General features: G+C 38.0%; 1 protein-coding gene across 5 annotated transcripts in view; it reads right to left on the reverse strand.

Moving 5' to 3' along the window:
• LOC121656168 (cilia- and flagella-associated protein 46) overlaps positions 1-23,687 on the reverse strand; it is an 81,603-nt gene that overhangs the window by 16,430 nt on the left and 41,486 nt on the right. For 2 of the 5 annotated variants that reach the window (XM_042011249.1, XM_042011245.1), the window contains exons 32-50: positions 23,246-23,394; positions 20,977-21,075; positions 20,841-20,901; positions 20,441-20,593; positions 17,752-17,952; positions 17,565-17,671; positions 17,012-17,194; positions 16,778-16,913; positions 15,181-15,378; positions 12,252-12,440; positions 12,002-12,118; positions 8,817-8,996; positions 8,481-8,654; positions 7,954-8,051; positions 7,498-7,568; positions 6,808-6,974; positions 6,439-6,545; positions 4,407-4,477; positions 2,201-2,365 (exon numbers count right to left, since the gene is read on the reverse strand). In XM_042011249.1, coding sequence (XP_041867183.1) covers positions 2,201-2,365; positions 4,407-4,477; positions 6,439-6,545; positions 6,808-6,974; positions 7,498-7,568; positions 7,954-8,051; positions 8,481-8,654; positions 8,817-8,996; positions 12,002-12,118; positions 12,252-12,440; positions 15,181-15,378; positions 16,778-16,913; positions 17,012-17,194; positions 17,565-17,671; positions 17,752-17,952; positions 20,441-20,593; positions 20,841-20,901; positions 20,977-21,075; positions 23,246-23,394 — 2,626 coding nt within the window. The remainder of the gene's footprint in view (positions 1-2,200; positions 2,366-4,406; positions 4,478-6,438; positions 6,546-6,807; positions 6,975-7,497; positions 7,569-7,953; positions 8,052-8,480; positions 8,655-8,816; positions 8,997-12,001; positions 12,119-12,251; positions 12,441-15,180; positions 15,379-16,777; positions 16,914-17,011; positions 17,195-17,564; positions 17,672-17,751; positions 17,953-20,440; positions 20,594-20,840; positions 20,902-20,976; positions 21,076-23,245; positions 23,395-23,687) is intronic. The other 3 variants (XM_042011246.1, XM_042011247.1, XM_042011248.1) reach the window with 3 other exon arrangements.

Below are 23,687 nucleotides of genomic sequence, written 5' to 3' on the forward strand. Positions count from 1 at the left end.
GGACATTGCTCAATGCTGCATGGCGAGACCGTGGCGCCATGGCAAACTTGGATAAGACGTCATGACATCATTAATCAGTATAAATCCCTCAATTTTCATCCAATCACCATCACACTTACAGTGATTAATCAGGGTCTGGTCCTGAACAGATACATAAAACTAATTCTGGTCTCGGCCTACGCCCCGCCCACTTAAAACAGGAAGGGCCTTTGTCAGACACCGGGGTCCTTCTCCTCAGGAATGAACCTCACACACTTAAAAGTGCTTCAGATCAAGTCAAACTCTTTCATGATCCTACAGAAAAAAAACCCTCAATTTCCTTCGTTAAGCAGAACCATGGCAAATGGGTCCACTGCCATGAAACAGGAAGTACTTGTAACTGACTTAATGTACAACTGATCTCCACCAACCTTGACAGGGAGGACAGCGGTCAGGCCTGGAACTGATTCAAATTCAATATGGCTCTATAGCGCCCCCTATGATTATTTAATTTATCCTCTCCAACCTCTGCATTGACTGACATTGATGAAATTCAGCATATTAATATAACATGCCAGGACAAAAAAAAGGCCTCTTCTTGTCCAGATGTTGTCAACGCCATAGCCTGGAAACAGGAAGTACCATCATTTTTACCCTTTAATACCTGTAAAACTAATTCAAAGTCATTAATATCATCCTTCATGAACTCATGGTTGAAAATATGACTGACTTCTTGCAGCATCATGATCAAAATGGCTTCCTGTTATGGTTATATCATTCACCATGAAGCAGGAAGTGGCTCCAACCCTGCCGTCAGTTGACCAATGGAGGTGATATTTTCCTGTTAACGTTAGAGTTCCAACCTGAACATGGTTCTACATTAAAAACGACTATAGCGCCAACCAGTGGCCACATGGAATTTTTCCTCTTGATAAAATCATGCTACACCAGAAGTTGGCGGGAAATTCATCACCCCTTTAAAACTATAAATGCTAAACCTAAAATATATCAACAGTTTATAGCAGATTGCATCAGATAAGACAGACACATGCTAGTGAGGATATGATGTTGCATCAGCTCTTACATTCAGCTCTGACATTCTTTATGTGAGTCATGATGAGCCTTTCATTCAGTTTTATATTCAAGCTTTACAAACTGAGGCAACTTTAGGGGAGAGGGAGAGGTTGAGAACATCTCAGCTATAAATGCTAGAGTACAGAAGTACTCTAGCAGACGATTAGTCAGCTGTGGCAACGGTTTAAAAGGTTTTAAAACACTTGACACCGATAAATAATTTTGTGAGGTTATACAACACAAAGTGATGTTTTCATTTAAGAGACAAAACATCAAACTTTTGTGGATGCTATCATGACATGTTTTTTTTTTCTCACCAGTTTCTATAAGTTGGGCATGATTTTGTGTGTGTTTGCAGTGTAAATTTATTACATCTCATAGAGGTTCTGATGTCATGCATTTCTGCAATTTATCATTTTGACAGTTTAAATTTAAAATCTGGTCAGTTAGCAGTCAGCCATGGATACTACTTGCTCTTGGACAATCAAACCCAATCTTGTTTCTAAATTGTTCACATTACAGTGGCCTGAGTTAATGCACACCCAGTTTCATGCTGTGGTGTTCACTGATGTCTGCTTAAAGGTTTGCTCACCAGCAGGGTGTGAAATGACCTTTATTTCCTGATCAAATCTAATTCATTTCTATGGATGACGGCCTGCAGTCTCAATCATAAGCTGTTGTGCAAGTCTTAAGTCTTATATTTCTCAAATATCTGAGCAAATATACATCTCATGTGCTTTATTTCAAAATTTTTAAATTTGTGTAGAGGTATGTAGGTATTTAATCAAATTTGATTGTTTCATAGATTATCTCTCTTGTAATATAATTTAGACCTTTTAGACATAAAACGTTATAAATTAAGTGTTCTATACTGCATTATTGAGTATCCTCTATTTATAGGTATAACTGGATCACACAGCATTTAGATATTACAGAAAACGCTCACTCATTTTGTGTGTGTATATACACACACACACACACACACACACCACACAAATGTACTTCTATGTGGTTAAACAGTTAGCCAACTTGCAAACAAATAATCTGCTATTGAGTAAAAGGTTATCAGTAATTTAACAGTCTCACATTTAGTCTTAAAAATCTCTTTTCAAATATTTCAAAATGGATTTATATGGATCTTTGGTACCTTTTTGTGGTTCTTCTCTAATCAGGCGACTGTGGAAAAGCTGCAGGGAAAAATCCCGTGACACAGAGCTCACGCCTTCCTTTTGCAGGACTGACAAGGATTCCAGCGGTAACTCCAGCAGCTTCCTGTCTGCCAGGATCACCAAATGTTCCCCTGCTGGTTCAACTTCAAAACAACAATTTAACATGAATGATATATTTCCTAACAGTGTAGATGGTTCTCACTTTGTGTATAAAAGTCTTTATTTTATTATTTTATTTTTATTAACAATTTGACCGTTTCAATTACTTTGACTGTTTGATCTTCTTAACAAAACAAATGCCATGTATGGAGGAGCATACTGGTTGTAGCCGCTTAAAAGATTACTGGGAGCTATGAGGTTATGTGTTTGGACACACAAGGACTCACTGAAGATAAATGCTGGGAAGCCAACAATAAATGATTTCCTATTGCTGTGTTTAACCAAATTATTAGATCAGGCTGACCAGAAGCTGTTACTGAACTCAATCGGTTTTTGTCTGATGCAAGAGATAAGACGCCTGTGAGGAATGGCCTGAGGGTATGTAGAAGGCCAAATGCATATGAAAGGGACAAGACAAGACCAACCAGAACCCAAGAACCTCTAAAATAGAGGTTAACTTTCTGAGAGGGCCCAACATTTGTCTACTGCTGCAGATGTCTTGTATGACAGACATGGGTGGCAGTGGCTCAGCCGGTAGAGCAGGTTGTCCAATGACCGGAAGGTTGGCGGTTCGATTCCCACTCCTGCAGTCATCTGTCGTTGTGTCCTTGGCAAGACACTTAACCCTCCTTGCATCCAGTATTGACATCACTGGTGGATGAATGTTCGGGGATGGTGGGAGAGGCCGTAGGCACGGACTGGCAGTCATGTTTCCGTCAGCCTGCCCCAGGCTGTGGCTACACATGTAGCTTACCATCACCAGTGAGGAGTGGGTAAATAATGGATACACAATGTAAAGCACTTTGGGTGCCTTGAAAAGTGCCATAAAAATCTAATCCATTATTATTATTTGTTATCAATTGAAAGAGTGAATAAATGATGGTGGATGGCCTCATCTCTCTGCCCTCAGAGTCAGGTTACTTATATTTTGACATCACAGGAGGCTATTTGAATAAGCCAGCCCCTATATAGTGATATAAAGTCATGCTTTACTGCTGATGCAGCAAACACTAATGCTAACGCTAACGCTAACGGGACGAGTCTAAAAGTTTAACCCACTTCTTTGTAGGGTTAGTGTTAGGGGAGGAAGTGCTCTGCCACGTAAAGTTTTATAAACATTTTATTGTAAATGTGCTTCTTCCACCATCTTCACTCTCAGGCTCAGAGTCTGGTTCAAACATATATGGCTGAATTCCGTAAGACCCTGCTTGGTCAGGTTCGCTCGCCATCACTAAGCTGTTGATGTTTTGGAGTCGGACGCACTGTGCATGCACTGGGCCAGTCCCCCGTCCGACTCTGGCCTCCCTGCGGCCAATCAGCATGCACCTCATTAACATTAGTCAAAAGCTTCATGAACTCTCACGAGACAAAGTTGGGCTATGAGCAAAGGAGCTCTATGTTTGATTTTTGGTTAAATAAGTTTTTTAAAAAATATATTTTTTTAAAACACTGAGACCCCCTGGCAGGTATAACACGTGATGTTTTCATGATTCAGCAGCGCAAATCTGCACGGGGCTTTTATTTTGAAAAATACCGGCTTTTACACTGGTCTGGCTCCTCTGGGATGCTTCTGATACGTGCTACGGCGCACCCGGTATAAAACAAACCATTGACTAAAATGGCCGCAAATAGCAGTGGAGGCCGCAGTGCAGCCGTTACGTGCCACACACACACCCGGTATAATTCCGCCTTCAGACGACAGTGGATACATGAAAAGAACATGTTAAAGCATGTTGGACTGAGCTGCAGCGAGAAGAGCCTGCAGTAGGACAAGAACAGGGGTCACTACTTTGTTGTCAAGTTCTGCACATGCCTATTAAAGACCCAATAATTTGAATCAGGTAAGTTGCAGCAGGGAAACATCTAGAACCTGCTGAACACTGTTCCAAGAGGTCCGGAGTTGGTGCTGCTCTACAACATGTTGGATTCCTAACAGAGTTCATGAGATTGCAAGGAGAGTAACAACAATACTCTTGTATTGGGGTATCAGAGAAGTGCTAACACACCAACGGGCTCTAACTTTACCTGAGATGCCTTTTTCTTCTTTATCTTTAGTTTTGGTCACTTCAGAGATCGGCAAAGATGCAGCCTGTGGCCTGATGGATGAAGATGAGGACAGGTGAGGATCAGTAGGACTACATTTGTCCATCTGCATGTCTGCAGATAGACATGAGCAACACTGTGTACATACTGGCAAAAATAACAACAACAACAACAACAAAAACAACACAGAACTTAATTTAGTGCTGGGATACAGTTTTATCAGCCCTAAGGAGCTCTCTTTTTCAGTGCGTTTCACTTGTTTAGACTCATAAAATTGACAGATTATGTTGTTATCATTAGCCTGCACAAGGGAAAGAAGTGTGTTCTCACTGAAAACTCGTTCCTGATGTAGCATGCTTGTACCACGGAATCTCTATGGAAAGTGTAAAGGCCCAAATTTTTTCTTTTTAATAAATGTTATTTTATTTAAAGGTTTTAGGTTCTAAAATCTCATTAAAAACTAACTTTTTTCTAACATCTACAAATACTGTAATGTACACAAAACATTTATAATGGTTTCAGGATCTTTCCATTGAATGCAGAATTTATATAAAAATGATGTGCTCATTCAAATTACTTTTGTATAGTTCAATAAGTGTAGTCATAATATGAATTAAAAGAGAAAATGTTTAATTGTAGATGATTTGATATTTGCACAACTTTGAGGTCATTATCTTTATATCTTTTTATTTTTTAAACATCACTTTCTTCCTCACAATATAGAAGTGTTCACATTTTAATCCTACTTGTGTGTTATGGCAGGGAAATAAACCTTATAACTGGACATTCATCAGATATTGTTCTCTGTGTTAAGGAGGAAGACAGGTTCACACAGCTTTGAAATTCATCCTGCTAACGTGTTACCTTTTAACAAAAATACATTTTTTTCTTCTTTGTCATGTATATTTAATTTTATTATAAGAATTATTTTAACTGCTACTGTGTAAAAAGCAGCTTATTTGTTTAGTGTCTGCAAACCAAGTTACTGGTTTTGTTCATATAGCAGTTACACTAATTTTAAATAATGACTGAATTTTGATCATAATTAGGTAATTAATTGCAGAAAACCATTCAATTAATCACAATTTAAAAAAGCCTAATCATTGTCCTGTACTCTTCTGCACACATTTGTCCAAACCAAAGCAAAAATGTTTTTTTTTTTTGTTTTTTTTGCAGCATACTCCAATCTGTGGCTTGTGAGATGCTTCAATATTGTGATAAGAGGAAAGTTTGAAATCACCAACAGTCTTCCTACATGCCGCTGCCTAACTGATTAATTGAGATGATGGGTCAAGGTCAGGCTGGTAATCAACAGGCCAACAGTCACTTTGGATGGGATCAGGGATTCCTTTGTGGAAATGGGATGAAATTACACATCATGCACTGACATGCTCCATCAGTACATGATGGAGCATCAGAAGCTCCACTAATCAGGCCGTTATGGAACAGCCTACTGGGAATTTGTTAAGAGGCACCTGAATGACTTTCAAGCCATGAAAGGTAAAGTCCTCAGATCTGCTCAAGCAAATATTAAACTCTGCGATCAATCTTGGTGATGGCAGCAGGGAATGTTTCCTGTAGGAGGGACAAAATTGATGTGGAACAACATGGAGCAATTAAAAACCTTATCCAGAGTACTCGAGATCTCAATATTTCAACAAGATAATAACTCTGCCAAAAAAAACAAAAACAAAAAAACACCAGAATGGTTTAGGAAAAACTCAAGTTTCCCCATCCACCTGGTAGAGTGCAAAGTACATTTTAATTATAAGGAATGAGAAAAATATCCACAGGAAAGGTGTGGTGAGCTTTTAGGCTCATCACCAAGACTCGGGATTTGATGCTGCCATTGCTGCTTAGTGGCCTTTAAACACAACATTAAGTAAATAATCTTAATACTGATGCTAACAGGATTGTTCACCTTTATTTTTTTCAAATTTATGATGAATGAAAAAAAAAAAAAAACACAGAACACCTTAAAATCTTAAGAATTAAATCTTGAGGTATTATTTACCTTATGCAGGAGAAGTCGAACTGTGTGAGAAGTGGATTCAAATAGTCTTCCATATCTTGAACAATTTCTCTGAAGCAAAGTGCTAACTTTGCATCTCTTGCAGTGTTCTGTACAGGGGGAACATGACAGGGAAAAAAGCAGCTTGAGTTGATGTCATCTAGTATTTATTGTTTTAGGTCACTGATTACTTTCCTATATGCAGCTACAAGTAGCCTAGATGTAAAAAGCAGCAGTCCCAAGTTTCCCCATTAAGTGAGATGATACATGAAATAATAACTGCACTGGAGATAGATTATTTATAAACAGTGTGTACCATTAATAGAATGAAAGAAAAGCCACATTTTTTACGTGACAGACAAGAGCAGAAACCTGATGCTCCTCAGAGGTCTCCAGCCAGCCCTTTACGCTGTGCTGAGAGTCTTCCTGGAGGAGGGAATGTCTACTATCCTGGCTAAAGGCCAGAGCCTGCTCCCTGAGTGCCAGCAGCGCCTGTGGGCAGACTGAAACCTTGGCCACCCTTGAGCATGTCAGGGTACCTGCAACATAAGAATTGAAATAGAATCAGCTATGCATACTTACAGACACGTTACAGGCTTTGTAATTGGTCCCTGTGAGCTCCTCTTCATGCTCCTTCTGTAAGTCTTCTCTCTCCCTTCATCTGTCTTATCTGGGTTTTTTTTCAACAGTTTTTTCTGTTTAATGGACTTGTCTAAATTCTCAAGCTATGAGTCTAGATGTCAGAATATTCCCTTTTTCTCACTTCTCCTTCAATTTCTTACATCAGATAAATCCCTCAAAAGGTCGCGTACACAGGTAATATCATATGCTAATGTAGCGGCTGACAGTCAAGTTCAAAAGGAGAGCATGAACTTTTTACACAATTCCATTCTTCTCCTTCTGTTTGTTTTCACTATATCTGAACTTTTTATTTGCTTGGAAGACAAATGAGGACCACATTAAACAGTGAATAAAAGCACAAACATAAACCCCAAAACAATGTGAATTAACATGTATTTCCTGTATTATCAACATTAGTTTGAAAAATGACTAAACCTTCACCTTGCATAGTCTTTCCTTTCTGATCTTCTGGAGCTTTGTTTGTCTCATAGAAGCCCCCATAGAGGTATGACCTGAAAAAAAAAAGAAACACTAAATATATAGATATTTATATATATATATATATATATATATATATATATATATAGAGAGAGAGAGAGAGAGAGAGAGAAGTGGATACTGTATGCACTGCATGACATTATTTAAATTGCATCGAGGCAACATAGCAGCAGTGCATCTCTATACATAAGCAATAATACATCATCAGCCCTGAAGCAGTAGTTTACCACAGTCAATTCCTCCTGCTTCAGAAATGACAGCAGCTTAAATCTAATGGAACCTGCAGTGTTTTACTCTTGCACTATGGCTCCTTCAGCGCCTCAGAGAGCAGACAATTAAGTGCACAGCAAAGAGAGGGCGATTAGGAGGGAAAATGGATAAGGAAAAAACAGAAGTTACCCATCTTCAGAGTGCTGAAGCAGCAATATCTTCAGATTGGGTGGGAGCTCTGAAAGGAGGCTCAGGTGGTTGGAACTTATTGTCAGGTGGCTAAAGACCTGTAAATCAAACAGCAATTTTGAGTGATCACAAATTTATCAAAATACTATAAAAACAAAAGACTCAGCTTTAGTTTAAATATATTTTTCTTATCTATTGTGTTTGGCTCTGAATGTTTGATTTCAGATTATATAAAAAAGCAAACAAAAAACATCAAGAGTAGAAGACAAGGGGTTATGTTTAAAATGCTGCAGTTTCAACCCAGATGAATAACTGACCAGTGCCTGGACATGGTACAATGATATCAAAATCTTTATGATTAAATATGTTTGCAGCTCCACTACTCCATGTGATTTTAGAACCTTTTCAGTAAATTTGGAGCAAAGGCCATAACAGCACCAATATTACGCCACGGATGAATGGAATTTACTGGGCTGCGCATGACAGCATCCATAAATCATGAGTGGGGCTGTTTGGTGACCTGGTACCTTAGAGAGGCTGCTGAGGGAGTCCTCCACTCCCTTAAGCATGCTGCTGGGTCTTCCCTCCTGAGAGAGGAGCAGATTCCTGCGGATGCAGAGCAGAGCTGAGAGCTTGGACACACTTGTGTCATGGCAGGCAGAACTTAGGACCTCAGCCGCCATGGAAACGGTGCAGCAGCTCTAGGAATACAGCAGAAGATGGATGAAGGGGCTGCTGGTAATAGCAGGAGTTCTAGCAGATAACAACGCTGCCACTGATGAAAAGGTGTTGTGCATTTACTTTCCATACATTGTACAGACACTGCATACATACTCATGCAGTGTAGTAAATGATATGCATACCTGAAACAGGGCGAGACATTGCCCTGCCACTGCAGGGTCAGACTGCCCATGACACTCCAACATATTTAGAGAAGCATCAGCCAGGATGGATGAGGACAGGTTGTGTTGGAGACACAGACTGATGGCCTCAGACAGTGCTATACTGGCCTCAGCCAACAGCTGCTGGACCTCACACTTTCTCTGTTACATAATAAAGACACAAACATACAGGAAGATAAAAATTACTATAAAAAAAAAACAAAAAAAAAACACAAGCTGAATTAGTCCCAAACATACTTGCATAGTTAACGTTTTTAAGACAGGCTCAAGAAAAAATGAGGAGAAATTTTTTTTTTTTAATCTGAAGTATTTATTTGGCTGTTTAACAAAATGTAAGAAAAATAATTAAAAGGTTTTTAAGCAGGTTTTCAGCCAAATTTTTACCATAGTTATGCAAAAGGTTTCAGAAACTTAATGTTTAAAATATGATACATATAATAGGGTTAATCATAAAACATAAGAAATTTCCAACAACCACAGCTTTCTTATATTAAAAATGATAAAGGTTACATGACCTAAATGTAAAAGCACACCCAAAACTTTGAATAAAAGGTCGTCATGTTAACTCTTACATGGCTGCAGACATCCTCCAAGCTCCTCTCTACAGGATGGGCTACATTTTTCACAGTTTATCTTCAAATATTAATCATTTAATCACTTAACTCTTAAAACCCTGCGAGATCACTGCTTCCCAAAAGCACAGTCACTGATACTGTCAACAATTTCTCAGAAACACTAGTGTGTAACTCTGTGAGGTAAATTGTGATGGATAGCTTACCTTTTAGGTGATCAGAAGTTTTCCAGACATTTATATCTTGTCCAGGGGTGTTACAATCCAATCAAAAAATCTTATTCTGAGACTCTCAGCGAGAGATCCATGATAACACCATTATTTAACAGATTTTTGTGATTTAAAAAAGATAGCTATCGCCACTATGGTGCTAAGAGAGCTCTGTTTTGTCCTGGGAATTATGATGAAGCCACCTACTGTCACTTAGACAGGAAAGTAATGTCCAATCAGGACCAACCAAAGTTCAACAATAAAGTTTTATGTCTGTCTGAAAAAAACAAAAATAAAGCATTTGAGATCACCTTTGCTCTGTTAATTTCTGATACGTCTTTTTTCATCTTTGTTCTGCTATATTTGCTTGATTGTGCAACAGGACAGCAGGATATTTTCACAATCTAGACCAGTGATCCTCAGTTCTCGTCCTCAAGGGTGGTGTCCCTTTTGGCAGGAAAGCAGGATTGAAGATCCCTGCTCTACACCCATAGTTCCCAGCTGTGGTACATGCAACACTGGTGGTATATTTTCCAATAAATGAATTTGTATGTGTGTGTTTTCACTTGCTATTCAGTGCATGTGTGAGAGGACAGAGACATTGGATATGTGATTTGATCTTTTTTTTTTTACATACTTTTGAAAACAATATGTTAATATAGTAGGTTAAAGTGTATTAGATAATTGAGGTAAAGTTGTAAAGAAAAGATACCAAACATGGGTGTGGTAAACTTTTTTTAAATTTTTTTTAATTTATTTTGTTTTTCCCCTTGTGGAATACAAAAGCACAACCCAAAAGTGTTAAAAACTCAAAATAGGCTCAGACTCCTCTGGGTTCTACAAACTTTGCTGAGTTTTGTGACAAAGTTTAAGTGTCAGTTTTGGTGATAAAACCCAACAATAAATGCTGTTTTCGTTTGGAACTAACCTGCTTCAGTCTGATGGAAAAGGGAATAAAAGTGGTACTTGGAGAGCCTGATATCTTCTGAGGACCACTGATATAGACAAAATCTAAGAGTAATGAATTTAAAGCAGCTTATTACAGCCATATAACTATTCTAGCTAGTCATTTTCTTAAAAGAGCAGACATAGCAGTTTTGACAGTATGAATTTTACCTTAAATTGTTAGTCTTTGCAGATCAGAGCTGAAAAGTCAGTCAAGTTTATTTCTGTCACATTTTATCCTGGTTTGGTCTGGGTTGTACTTTCAGCAGTCAGGACTCTATCAGAACTGAACATCAAGAGCCGGAGTAGTGGAGAGTTGCAGTGTGTCATAAAAGATTAAGGACATGAAGAAGATGTAATTGCATAGAAAATCAAACAATCAACAACCTTTTTAGCTTTCGGTCATAAGGAGCTGAAAAATAATGACCTTTCAATTTAGTTTTAGCTCTGAAGTAACTCAGAGCACGAACCACCACGGCACCCCCACATAGAAAGGAAGCTCTCAATCATCTCAACAACCCTTCTGACCCTGCAGTCTCTTTTTTAGAGGCCTAGTCAAACTGCAAACTGATTACAGCCACCAATAACCCTTAAAATGTTTTCAGGCACAGCTGAAATATATAAAGCTCTTACTTCTATTTAATGTTTTTTGTTTTTTTTCTAGTTGCTGATTTACAGTCATTATAGCTCCAGAAACAGACCTGCCATACATCCAATGAAATCAAAACTTGATTTCTTTAACTCCTGATGAAGTTTCTGCAGCAGTTCAAAACATATTTAGCTACAGCATTACTGTTTGTCATGGTTAAAAGCTTTTTTCCTCCAAGTTCTGTTTGTTTTGATGTTTCCAAGCTCCAAACAGAAGTTCATTAGCACCTTTACCAGCCCTGCACACGGGGTGTTGCAGCCATGTTTCATCAAAAACTTTGTACAGATTGCACAGATTTAAAAGCAGTTTAATCAACAAAGCAGTTTGTATAATAAAAATTCCTGTTTTTTTTGTGTCTGGCAAAAGTCTTTTCCTATGGTAATAAAGTAAAGTAATAAAGTGCGTAAAACTAAAAGGGGATTATATCGCCCTAATAAAATGAAATGCCAGCAGCTCCACTGTATTAAGAGTAACATAGTTTTGGTATCGTTATAACTAATCTAATTAAACACTTTAATGTCAAAATTCAATCTTATTCAATCTTAGAACACTACTTTACTTGCCAAAATGGTGTCCTCATTTCACTCTGCACCAAATCTCGATGTCCAGATCTGTGTGCTTACTTTTAAAATGAGAACTATGCAGAACACCCAGTTTCTTTTCTTTTTTTTCCTCTCTGAGGGATTTATGATGTGAGGAGGACTACAGCATGAAGACCCTGGATTAGACCCAAGTAAGAAGTGATGGGGTCACTTGTCAGGAGGTATGTACCTGCGGCTCAGCACTTCTGGCAGAGGTCAGATCCAGTTCTTTTCTGCTTGAATCACTGTCTTTTTCAGAGCACTCATCCTCTGTGGGAACCCTGTTAGGATCTGACCAGGCTTCCTTCTGCACAAAGTTATTTGAAGATCATAAAACATGGATCATACTAGAATAAAGGAGCCTCTACGGTCTGGTTAAATTTATATTAATGTCACATTTGGTAATAATCTGTATATATGTGAGTATGTGTGTTGTCTACCTGATTGTGTCTGAACCAGAGACCACTCAGATACACAGGCTCCTCCTGCACAGCCAGGAGTCTCAGGTACTTTCCCATTAGGCTGAGGCATCGAGCTCTGATATTCATGTTGTCTGAGGTGTGAGAGCCGACTGCAGCCAGCTGGCCCTGTACCATCTGACCCAAGGTTCTCCCCACATTCACCCATTCCTGGACAAGAGACAAGTCAGTTAAGGGCCAAATGAGGAGATGGATCATAAGAAAGAATTACTCTGCTGAAATCTGACAAGCCGGTATGTGGATACACAAGCTTTGTCTACAGGTAATTGGATGCAATCACGGATGTTCCAGACTTGGTCGAGGATAAATTAACTTTGGAAGCAAAGTGCTAATAAAGCTTTAATTTACTTTGGAAATAAATTTCTTTTCATTTTCACTAAGAAATGCTGTGATAAATGTTGTTCTATAAATGTTGCTGTGATAAATTTTGTTCTAAAGAAGCATGACTGGCATCTAGAAGGAAAGATTTTATCCCAAAGAAGGAACTTTCAAGATGGAGGTAGTTTCTCTGTAGTGTGAAAGTCATATACAGTAAATAGTGTATGTTACGCCTGGGCAACTATTTAAACATCTTATAAACACAAATTAATTTAATTGTCTCTCTTTTGCAAATATAAATACGGAAAACATGAAAACATTGAAAGGGAGTTTTCCTGATGATGAGTCAAAACATATCATTATATGTCTATCTGATAGTGATGTTACTAACCTGTCATATGATTCAGTAAAGAATGGGAGAGATTAAGAAACCAGTAACCAAATCTTAACAAGATATGGGAATGAGATACTAAATCTTGTGGATAATTTCATTTTTGTGTGGCCAGCTACATCAAACATGAGGGAGGGAGGGGATCTATGCACGTCATGCATGCACGTCCATAAACAGAATAAAAGTCAAGATATAAACATCCCAAAGTCAGTGCAGTGTTGTCAGCAGGAACTAGTCTAAAGTGTGATGTTAAAAAAAAAAAAAAAAAAAGCCTTGCATTATTTTTAAAAAATGGCCAGAATAAAACCTACAAAATGACTGTAATCAATGAAGTCACTGGGTCAAACTTATGAAAAAAAAACAAAAAACAAAAACGCATGATTTTTTTTTTTTTTTTTAAATCAGCTGAATTGGTGGGAAGGGTTGAAAAATGGGCCAGAAGAACATAATGAGCATGTGCGAGGACTTGCGTGTCCAGGGTATGTTGACTACTGGTGGAACTGAGGCAGAAACAGTTCTGAGGTGTATTAATTAAAAAGTTATCTGCTAAAATAAATTAAAACCAAGTTTTTTTGTTTTTTTTTGTGACAGCAGTGAGTTTTTATAATTCCCATATTTTTCATATTGAGGAAGCACCGTGGTCTATGGCACAAAACAACACAGCATGCCAACAATAAATTAATAAATGAATTAATCAACATATAAATGAATTAATAAACTATAAGATTTATACATACAGAGACTACGTTTGTCCTGCAGGAGTCTAACTGTAACTGTAAGTGAACACTCGCCACTTACTGACTTGTGATGGAGTCAGGTCTCTACAGAGATACGGTCACACACAGTCATGGTGCAGCAAACTGCTGCATTACAGTCATGGTGCAGCAAACTGCTGCATTACAGTCTTATTTCTTCCTCTTTCTTCTCCTGCAACATCCACAAGTTAGCTGGGTGGAATACTATCAATGCCTCAAGTTGACTTAGTCTGATTCTGAGCAAGACTCTCTTCCTCATCTTCGTCTATCACTTTACTTCCTTTGACGTTTGGTCTGGCCGGTCTAGGAGGCTAATTAGAAAACAGTGGGGGGAGAGATCTAAGAACCATCTACACTTTATCCAATCCTGTGCTAAAGTTTCCCAGGGCTGAGGAGTGTGTCTCTTCTTCAAACTGGGTGCTTAACTAGAGTTTGAGGGTTCTCCACAGTATGTTAGTAGTCATGAACAACAAACTCTTCCAGCCAGAAACCTTAGTTGTTTATCTTATCTTAGTTACTGCCCTCCTCCCAGTTTGAAGGTCACGGCTGCTTATGTGACCCATTTACTAAAATATTTTCTTTAGACTCTGGTACTTTTAATTTCATCCTCATCTACTTTTTTATATTTTAGTCAGATAAGATATTGCACCCTGACTGTCCACTCCTGCTTGTTGTCAACCACCACTTTATCTAGGTGGTTGTCTGCTACCTTGCAGGTCTGGAATTTGAAGACCCACAAGTACTATTGCTCTAAGCCCTCTGCTGAGTCGGGATTTGAGGACCTTGAACTTAGAACCAATATTCCTGATTCCAGACACTTAATTATACCTCTTAGTGTACCCTGTCCCAGTTCCCATTTTCCAATTTCAGGGGAACCTTTGCACAGCTTGGACCGCAGGTTCATCTGCTCTAGTAGAACCCTGTCTCTGCGGACCTGGTATTTAGAGCATCCTTTTCTAGCCGTAGGTAAGACTTTTTACTTTATTTTACCCACTTTCTCTTTTGGTCAGCGATGCATGTCATGGAGGGGCTTGGTCTTTCATCATACTTCCACTAGCTCTTTATCACCCTCTGTCCTCTGCTGCCTGAGGCAGTCTCTTCTCAGTTAATTTTTTGGGAGGTCATCTTGATGTATTCATGGATTCACCTTGTTTCACACAAATTATTTCACACACTTCGTCATACTGTATATAGCTTTGAGCACACTCTTTTCAGTTAAATGAAAGAGTATTGTAGGCAGAAAAGACTGTTTGTTCAGAGATTGAAATAAAGATCAAATATGCTTCATATTTAAGAATTTGTCAGTTAAAGAAATAGTAAATTTATGTGCTTTAACATAATCTGTTCTGAGTGCATTTGACTGCATCTAAATGGTCAAAAGAATTTACCTTTCCTTCCAAGCTAAAGTGTTTGCTCACTTTCTTACCTCTTCTGTGGTGTTGGGCTCAGGTGGGCTGCGTGTATATTCCTCCAGCACTATTTCAGCAGAGGTCTTCTTTGTACGGGCCAAGGCTTGGCATGTCTCCTCAGCACAGTGTTCCTCCAAAATATCCAGACAAAATTCAGCCAGAGTCAGCCGCAGGGACAGTAGTCTTCTCATGGCTGCCAGTGACAGGTCGTGACTCTGGTGAGGACGAGAACACCAAAAGCCCCCAAAAGATCATGGCATGCAAGTTATATTTTGGATAACAAAAGGAACTGTAACTTACGCTTATAATATATTTCTATGGCAACGTGTAGCCATAGAACTTATAATTAGTTTTCATAAGAGTAGACAACAAAAACAAAACTCATCTCATACCAGGAACTTCAGAAGTTACAGATAAATGTGTAAAATGAAAGTCTGAAAAGTAAACCAAGCTCATATCAAAGCAGACTCGAGCATGACATCCTGACTTCAGTGAGTAGAGGTGATGTTTTGGGGGATTGGATGCCAGAACATGTGCTGCGCTGGGCTGCAGCACCATCTGCTGAAAGCACAGGGCAAAAAAACTGGCTACTAGCCTCTGTGACTCAGTCAAAACATCCAGAGAACATTTAATCAAAAACTCAATTGAATCAGGATTTACAGCTGGTGTGAAAATCGTTCGATCAATCTCTTTCATGATTCCATCAGCATGTAAATCAAAACTTCAGCCGGTGTTATGCCAGTCCATCTCAGCCACAGAAGCCCTCAGATAAATCGCTAAAAGAGATTGTGTTCAGTGCTCGGATAAAATGTCGATTTTAACACCCATCTGTTGTTGACATGTTATAGTAATGGATGCTTTACGATGCTTTGTGGCAGTGGTAAATAATAAAATAGAATGAGAAATACAGCAACACACACACAGAAATACAAAACATATCTAACAACCCACAATCCTAGAATACAACAGTGACCCAATAGTATTAATTGTGATTCTGTTAATTAAATGCCTTCATTTAGAAAGTAGAAAGTACAATCAAAGCTTATCTTTCTGTTATTTCAGGCCTTTTCACAGGGAAATAACAGTGGAAAACATTCTCAGAGACTTTTCTAAACAGAATCATATTTTTTTGCCATCTGCACATATCCTAAAATATGCCAGCATTTGTTAGTGTTCAGCTATTACACTGAGCTTTTTAGGAGCTGAGCAAATGTACAGTCACAGCTATTCAAAGCAAGTTTTCTTAGGCTCGTTTGCTGCGGATCAAGTTCTCAAAAGTTTGCCACACTGACTGGTTACAGGCCACAACAGCACAGCCATGTGTGTTTCGGAGACACCTGCTCAGGTAGAAACTGCCATGAAGATTGCTTTAAAATACTTTAACAGTTTTTAAATCTCTGTAGGAAGATGTCACCCAAACAGTCACAGCCAGCCAAGATATGGTCATGAAACAATTAGCTGAGAACCGAAACATGTTGAAGGGTGACATGGTTGGTGTGATCCCACTGCTATACATTGAAACTTTCTCGGAACATGTAAAAGATGTAATGACTCTGAGGGATTCTCAAAGATCATCATTACAGTAAAAGATGGATTTTTAAGAAGACAATTTACCTCCTGGGGCCTGAACAGGCTCTGAGCATTTAGCACCACATGTTGCTGCAGAGTGACAGCTAGCTGCATTTGGGCGAGGCTATCGAGTAGGAAGCGCTGCTTCTTCTCTCTATCTGTAACGTGAGCAGCGAGAAGCCTGCAGAGGAACAAATGTGGAAGGTAATTAACCTAAATGAGGCAGGTAAGTCTAAAAAAAAGTTCATAAGGAAGGAGCATTAAGTCTGACTGACAGACCTCAGACTGTGTGCATACTCTCCATGTGTCTCTGCTGCTTGCTCTTTACAGCTCAGTTTGCTGAATACACCTGTACACTCTCTGAGTGTATCACAGGCTGCTATTAGTCTCTGGAGAGCCTCTGTGGTGAGCGTCTCTCCTGGTTCACCACCACTAATGGCATGGATGTATTCCACTGCACCTCTAAAAGCAGGACATAATAAACTTCATTCAGTCAAATTACATGTAACTTGACATTTAGCCACTTTTAAAATCTGCAGTGTATTTGGATAAATGCACTAGATTTAGATTTAGATTTAGATTAGACTTTATTATCTCACAGTGGAGAAATTCACTTGTTACAGCAGCTCTTGTTATAGAATAACTACATTTAATCTACAGAGTGCACAGTAACTAGAGCATGGACAATGCCTCAATGCAAAGACACAATTATTAAAAAAAAATTTAAAAATGATATATATATATATATATATATATATATATATATATATATATATATATATATATATATATATATAAAGCTTTGGCATGCTGCCCAGGGGTTTGAAGTTACCTCCTCTCTAACGAGGCGATCATAAACGTGAGCTCTGGGCGTCTGTTTGCTCGTTGCCCCAGAGCCAGCTGCAGAGCTTCACAGCCTTGTTTTATAATCTGATCAGTCTGGTAAAGAAGAAGAAAAAGCTTTAATGGGAAATATATTGACAAGAAAGGTAGTTGTACTCCAGACGGTTGTTCATCACCTTTATCTGTGAATTTTGGTCTCGCTGTCCCGTGACAGCTTTGACCTTGGTAAGGGTGAGCTGATACCAGAAGCCATGGTCCCCACCCAGAGTTTGGGCTTCGTCCAACAGGATCAGAGCCTGAGCGTAGTTCTGCTCCTCACAAGCCAGAGATGCCAGACTGAGTAAACTTCTTGATATAGCTTTCTCATCTCCAAGCTCCTGAACATAAATAAATTGGAAAATAAATGATCAAGTTAAGTTTAAGTTTAAGGTAAATATTAAATACCTCGATGATAAAATAATTATTTTTCATTTAGAAAGGTCCCAAGTGGAATTATTTATTTCCTCAACACAAATCCATGTAATTTAAGACTGTCTGCTAATACCAGTTCTTAATCCAACATTTGCATCTTTCTCCAGAATACTTTCACAAACTGTGTACCATAAGTACATTATGGTTATTAAAATAAATATTTGCATAAATGGCATCTATATTTTATTAATTTCAGTAGCTTAATTTGATAATGGTGGAGAGAAAGTGGACCCAAAAGTGGCCTGATGAGGGAGGAGGCAGACAAATATAATTATCCAAGATTTTTTCTAAAGAACTGGGTTAACTGACACAGACTAGAACAGGAGGAAATCAACAATGATCTGACAAAGAGCAACACAAACCAAGGGGAACATATACTGAGGATAAACTAACAGGGAACAAGTTAAGTGAATGAGATAATTAAACCAGGTGAGCTAAATTAGGAAGCAATGAGCACTGAACATACAAGGGGTGTAGCTCTACACAATCAGGACAAGAAACTAAAAAACATAAGAAATAAGCGGGGTACACACATAAAGATTATCAGGCTGTTTTTGTCCTGATTTTGCCCCTTCCCAACCAAGGACAGCAAACGCCTGATTAGAAGATTATTCTATGGAATTATTATTTGGTCTGAGGTGTGTTAAGACTGAATTCATCCCGATAATCGGGTCTAAAACAGGTAAAGCATCGAACATGTTCAGTATTTACAACCAAAAACCTTCATGTCTTTGTGGAAAGCCGACAACTCCAATTGTGACTGTGAGCAAGCTGACTGGGCAGCAAGGAAGGATATAAAGTCATCGCCATCTGCAGTCTATTATTTATTTATTTTTATTTTGTTCTGGATTTTTCTGTTAACAATAGTCCAAAGATCACCATCATTCCCTCGTCTTGTATATCCTCTTCCATGCTGGGTGTTTGTCTTCTTTCCCTGTTGTTACCATGGTTCTTTTTCTTTGTTTTTCCGGTTTCTTGCCTTGTTTTTTCTATGTTTTTCCGGTTGTTGCCATGGTTTTTCTTCTTTGTTTTTTCGGTTGTTACAATGATTCTTCTTCGTTTCTGTGCGATCACATTTGATCATCCAAGATTTCTGGCTTGGAAGACTAGATTCGAGATCGGTTGTGGGACAGAATCGTTATGTGTGTGTTGTTCTGTGCTGAGATTATCGGAGCACACCACACACAGTAGATCAAAACTGTTAAATACTTGATGTTTTACCTTCATGTGTGGGGTCTCTAACAGATAAAAAAAATCTCTTCAGATTTAGAAAATCCTTATGTGTACCAGCCTTAAGGAATAATAAAAATCAAGAAACAGAAAACACAAGAGCAAACACCCCTAAACCATGACACTTAATGCTGAAAGAACAACCACCTTGTTCATGCTGTTCTGTTGGTTAAAAAACAAAAGTATTCATGTTTACAGAATAAACAAAATAAAGTTGGGTTTTCTCCCTCAACAATCCTCCTCACATTTAGTATTTTGCAAGACAAAAACTGGGTCAGTCAAAACAGAAAAAAACTTCAAATAAAACGTTGAAAGATTCATGTAATTTCCAAATGACTCTTAAACCATTAAGATTTTTTATCCTAATGATTTTGAAACAGCATGTGTTGCCTGTGATTGTGCTTAATATCCATCAATTGGACTGTATAATTGATTCAGTGATACTGGTGAGTTCCAACTGTTTTAGTTATACAAAATAGATAAATATGTATTTTAATATATCACTGGTGTCAAATTAATACAGCTACAGGATTGAAAAGTAACTTCTGTAACACATGTCTGTATCCATATTCAATTATTATTACACCGATCTGCTAAATAAAATTTGTCCAAAAAATTTACATTATATTTAAGATCTTTTTTAAGTCTTTTTTTATCAAGGTAAGAAGCTGATGGTGAGGTTTTTATTGATGTAAGAAGCTGATGGTAAGGGCTGCAGAGTGTGAGAGGTAATGAAATGATGGGATCGGAGAAACAGTCAAACCTCAAATGCCAGATCCTCGTTGCTGCTTCATGTGTCAGTGCCAGTCATTTGTTTTTCCCTCAGCTTTTTTACTTGTGATTAAGTTGGCTTTCCTGCCATTGCAGAGCCTTTTCTTTCTTATTAAATTAATTCCTTTTGTTAGCCCATCCATTTGACTCCTGCCTGTCAACTCTACAGCTGGGCCCTCCTTCAACCCCGCTCCATGACAATTGCACTTGGTTGCATTAACATACGTTTTATATATACTGTATGTATATCTTTTTTTTTTTTACTTCTCTTTTTAGGTTATATTGTTTATTTCTTGTCATATTATTGGTTTCCACCCAGGTGTTATCATGTGAAAATAACACATAACAGCTGGATGGGAAGCCAAAAGCTGTCAGTTTTTTCTTTCAACTCACCCTGGCCACCATGTGGGCCTCTGCTAGAAGCTGTCTGGCAGACTGATAGAGCCCCATGCTGATGCAAACCTCAGCTTTGTCCAGCCAGATATCCAGAGCACTCACATCCTTAGTCTGCCGCCAATACGAAGCCTGTGCACCCACCCCAGCCTTCTGAAAAATCACCAACATGTAGGACAGTGATTCTTAAGGCTGTTAGTTCTTATGCATTAAATACTAATTTCAATTAAGAGAATATGTGTATTTCATTATGTGAGGAAGAAGCCTTTGAATGTTGAAAATACTTCCTGCTCTACCATAAAAGTATTCTTCGCAGCACAAAGTGACAAGTCACTAGTTAGAAAAATTTAATTTAGCCACTATGCATGAGTGAAAAAAGTTTTTGTGAGAAGCAGCTGACCTGATTATAAGCTTTGTGAAGGGTTCTCCTCTCTTGAGAAAGAGCTATGGCTTTGTGGCACCTGCGGTCATGAATACAATATCAAAGGTTATAAAAAATGTACAAACATTAAATTTTCATGGCTAAGTTCACATACCCTATTTGTTCTTGTTCTTCGATTTCACTCAGAGACTGAACTTTCTCCTGATATAGTGAATGGGACTCCAAGCCCAGCTGAACACACGTCCTCACAATTCTAATTACATAGAGGGGGAAAAAAAATGAGTTACCGAGTTATTTGTGTGCCACAAGCTGATGTTCATCTCAAATCTTTAATACAACCATAACACAGCCTTATATATATATATATATATATATATATATATATATATATATATAAAGGAAATGTGAATCCCAGAAGGGGACATTCTTATTAACATTCCTATTAAATATCTTAAGAGTACTTGCTGTACCACAGTGATAAGACATCTCTTATCTTTCCCACCCCTACACAAATAGGTTAGTCATACAAACTGCAGATGTTAAGTTTTACTAGTACTCTAATGTCGCCGTGAGGCTTAAACCTCAAGCAGAGATGTGGCAACAGAAGAAGGAAAAAGGCATTTGGGTACGAGCACATGTTGGTGTCGAAAGGACGGAGTTTGTGCCATAATTTATAGTGATTTAGAAGTTAACATTAAAATGAAGGCAAAATTAAAAGAGAAGTGTCAGAAGCAGTGGGTAAGATGGCTTACAGGTAGATTTCATAACATTAAAAGGAATTAGGGGGACTTATAGAAATAAATGGGAGGAGTTTGGTATTTCAAGGCTGAAACAACACGTGGTTATGGTACATTGTGGAGTGTGCTACAGGAGATGGTGAAACATGTACCTTTAAAATGTTTTAAATATAAATGATAAAGGCATTAATTAAAATTTGAGTTTCATAGGAAGAATATATTTCTTGGTATTAGAGACGTATTAGAGACTAATTCAGGAAATGTAGGTTATGGTTTTGTTTTTAGATCTTTTAGTAGAACAGGGTTACAGGGAGAATTTAGTTGAACTTTTGTTAGTTGCCATTCTGTTTCAAACTCCAATCTAACAGGTAGCAGTAATACACCTACAAGCTGCTCGCAAACCACCTTAAAAAGACAGAAGAAAATAGAAAGAGCTCTTCTTCAGGATTTGCTCTTATCTCTGGGAATACCTGAGATATTATCTGATATTTAGGGAGACAATGTCTAGTCGCATGAGTTTACCATTTGTCTGCTCAGACTGGAAACAGATAAAATCAAATTGCTTGTACATCTTGCGACTGAAAGCACAAATTTTTGTTTTTGTTTTTTTAAACATTAGTAGTTTTTTATTTTTTTTTATTTTTACATTTTAACAGCTTTGTTTAACCTCTCTTTATTCACATGTCTTAAATGTCAATCAAAAGCAGGAAACCTTTATAGTATGACAATGTCCTTGAAAATACAAAGATCTTAAGTTGGTTACATCACCCTCCAACTGACACAGTACAGTGTGTAAAAATGACTGACATCTAGAGGTAAAGATGGGCATCAAAATTACTTAAAATGCCGATGCATGCTTTGTTTTCTAGTAGATTACATTACTGTGATGCCCTGCTCTCTGTTCCCCAAAAGTCTATTTCAAACCTACAATTACTTCAAAACTCAGAGGCACAAGTTCTGACGAGGACCAGAGGGTGGGAACACATTACATTTAAAAACGTTGCATTGGCTCCCCGTGCGTTTGAGGATTGATTTTAAGGTTCTTTTAGTGGGTTTGGGCTTTCTTTTTATCTAACCTTCTTTTAAATGATCAGCTCTTGTGGGGGTAGCAACTACTTTATTTGTGTGTGTATGCATGTGTGTGCGTGTGGCTGTGTGAAAGAGACTATAATGAGTGTGTTTTTAAATTTCTATATTATCTATTTTGGTGTGTGAAGGCTTGTTTTTTTTATATGCATGAATTGTTTTTATCATGTAAAGCACTTTGTGTTGCCTTTGGCATGAAAATGCTTTATAAATAAAGTTTGATTTGACTTGACTTGACTTGACTTGATTTGATTTGATTTGATTTGAATGCATGGTAAAATTGGTAGCACAAATATGGCAGCTGCCATATATGTGAACCCATATAGCAAGTAGATATACATGGCTCGTTCTAAGAGAATAAAAACATAAGTTATTTTAATAAAGTGGTTAGATACCAATAAAAACACAGTTTTTAATCATATATTAAAAATTTCTGTCATTGGCCTTTGATTTTGTTAAGGTGCACCAGGCAATCTGTTTTAGAAAAAATCATTATCCAAAGATCTATCAAAGGCTCATATAAAGTAGTATTGCCAAAGACCCCAAAATATAGTTTAATGTGTGAAATTTGAGCATTCTCTCTTAAATGGGTGTTTTTACCTGAGCCTGTAGAGGTTGGATAGGCTCCTCCTGTCTAAGAGGTCATGAGCAATGGTTTCAGCTAGGTGCAGGATGGGCAGCGTCAGGTGATCCAGAGAGATCGAGTGCAGTTCTGTTTCCAGGAGGGTTAGATAAAACAGGCTTTGAGTCTATAGATGCGTAAAAATAGAAAGAAAAAACATACTGAATATACTATCAAGTATTTGATCTGTTTCCCAGTGAATTAAAGTTTCACCACATGCTTCTATCTCAATATGTCTATTCATGAATTTATGATAGTACATATCTCATCCAGAAAACTGGGGTTTCAACTTTTTCCCCACATTTTAATTTGATCCCCAAAGATCAATAGGAGTACTTTCTCTTGACCATCAAAGCACGGCTTCTCAGAGCAAAGTCATTACTGAGTTGTTGCTGCTTGCAGCTAAGCCTTTAATTCTAC

The sequence above is a fragment of the Melanotaenia boesemani genome, chromosome 16 (assembly GCF_017639745.1).
Source record: "Melanotaenia boesemani isolate fMelBoe1 chromosome 16, fMelBoe1.pri, whole genome shotgun sequence".
NCBI classification, from domain to species: Eukaryota; Metazoa; Chordata; class Actinopteri; order Atheriniformes; family Melanotaeniidae; genus Melanotaenia; species Melanotaenia boesemani.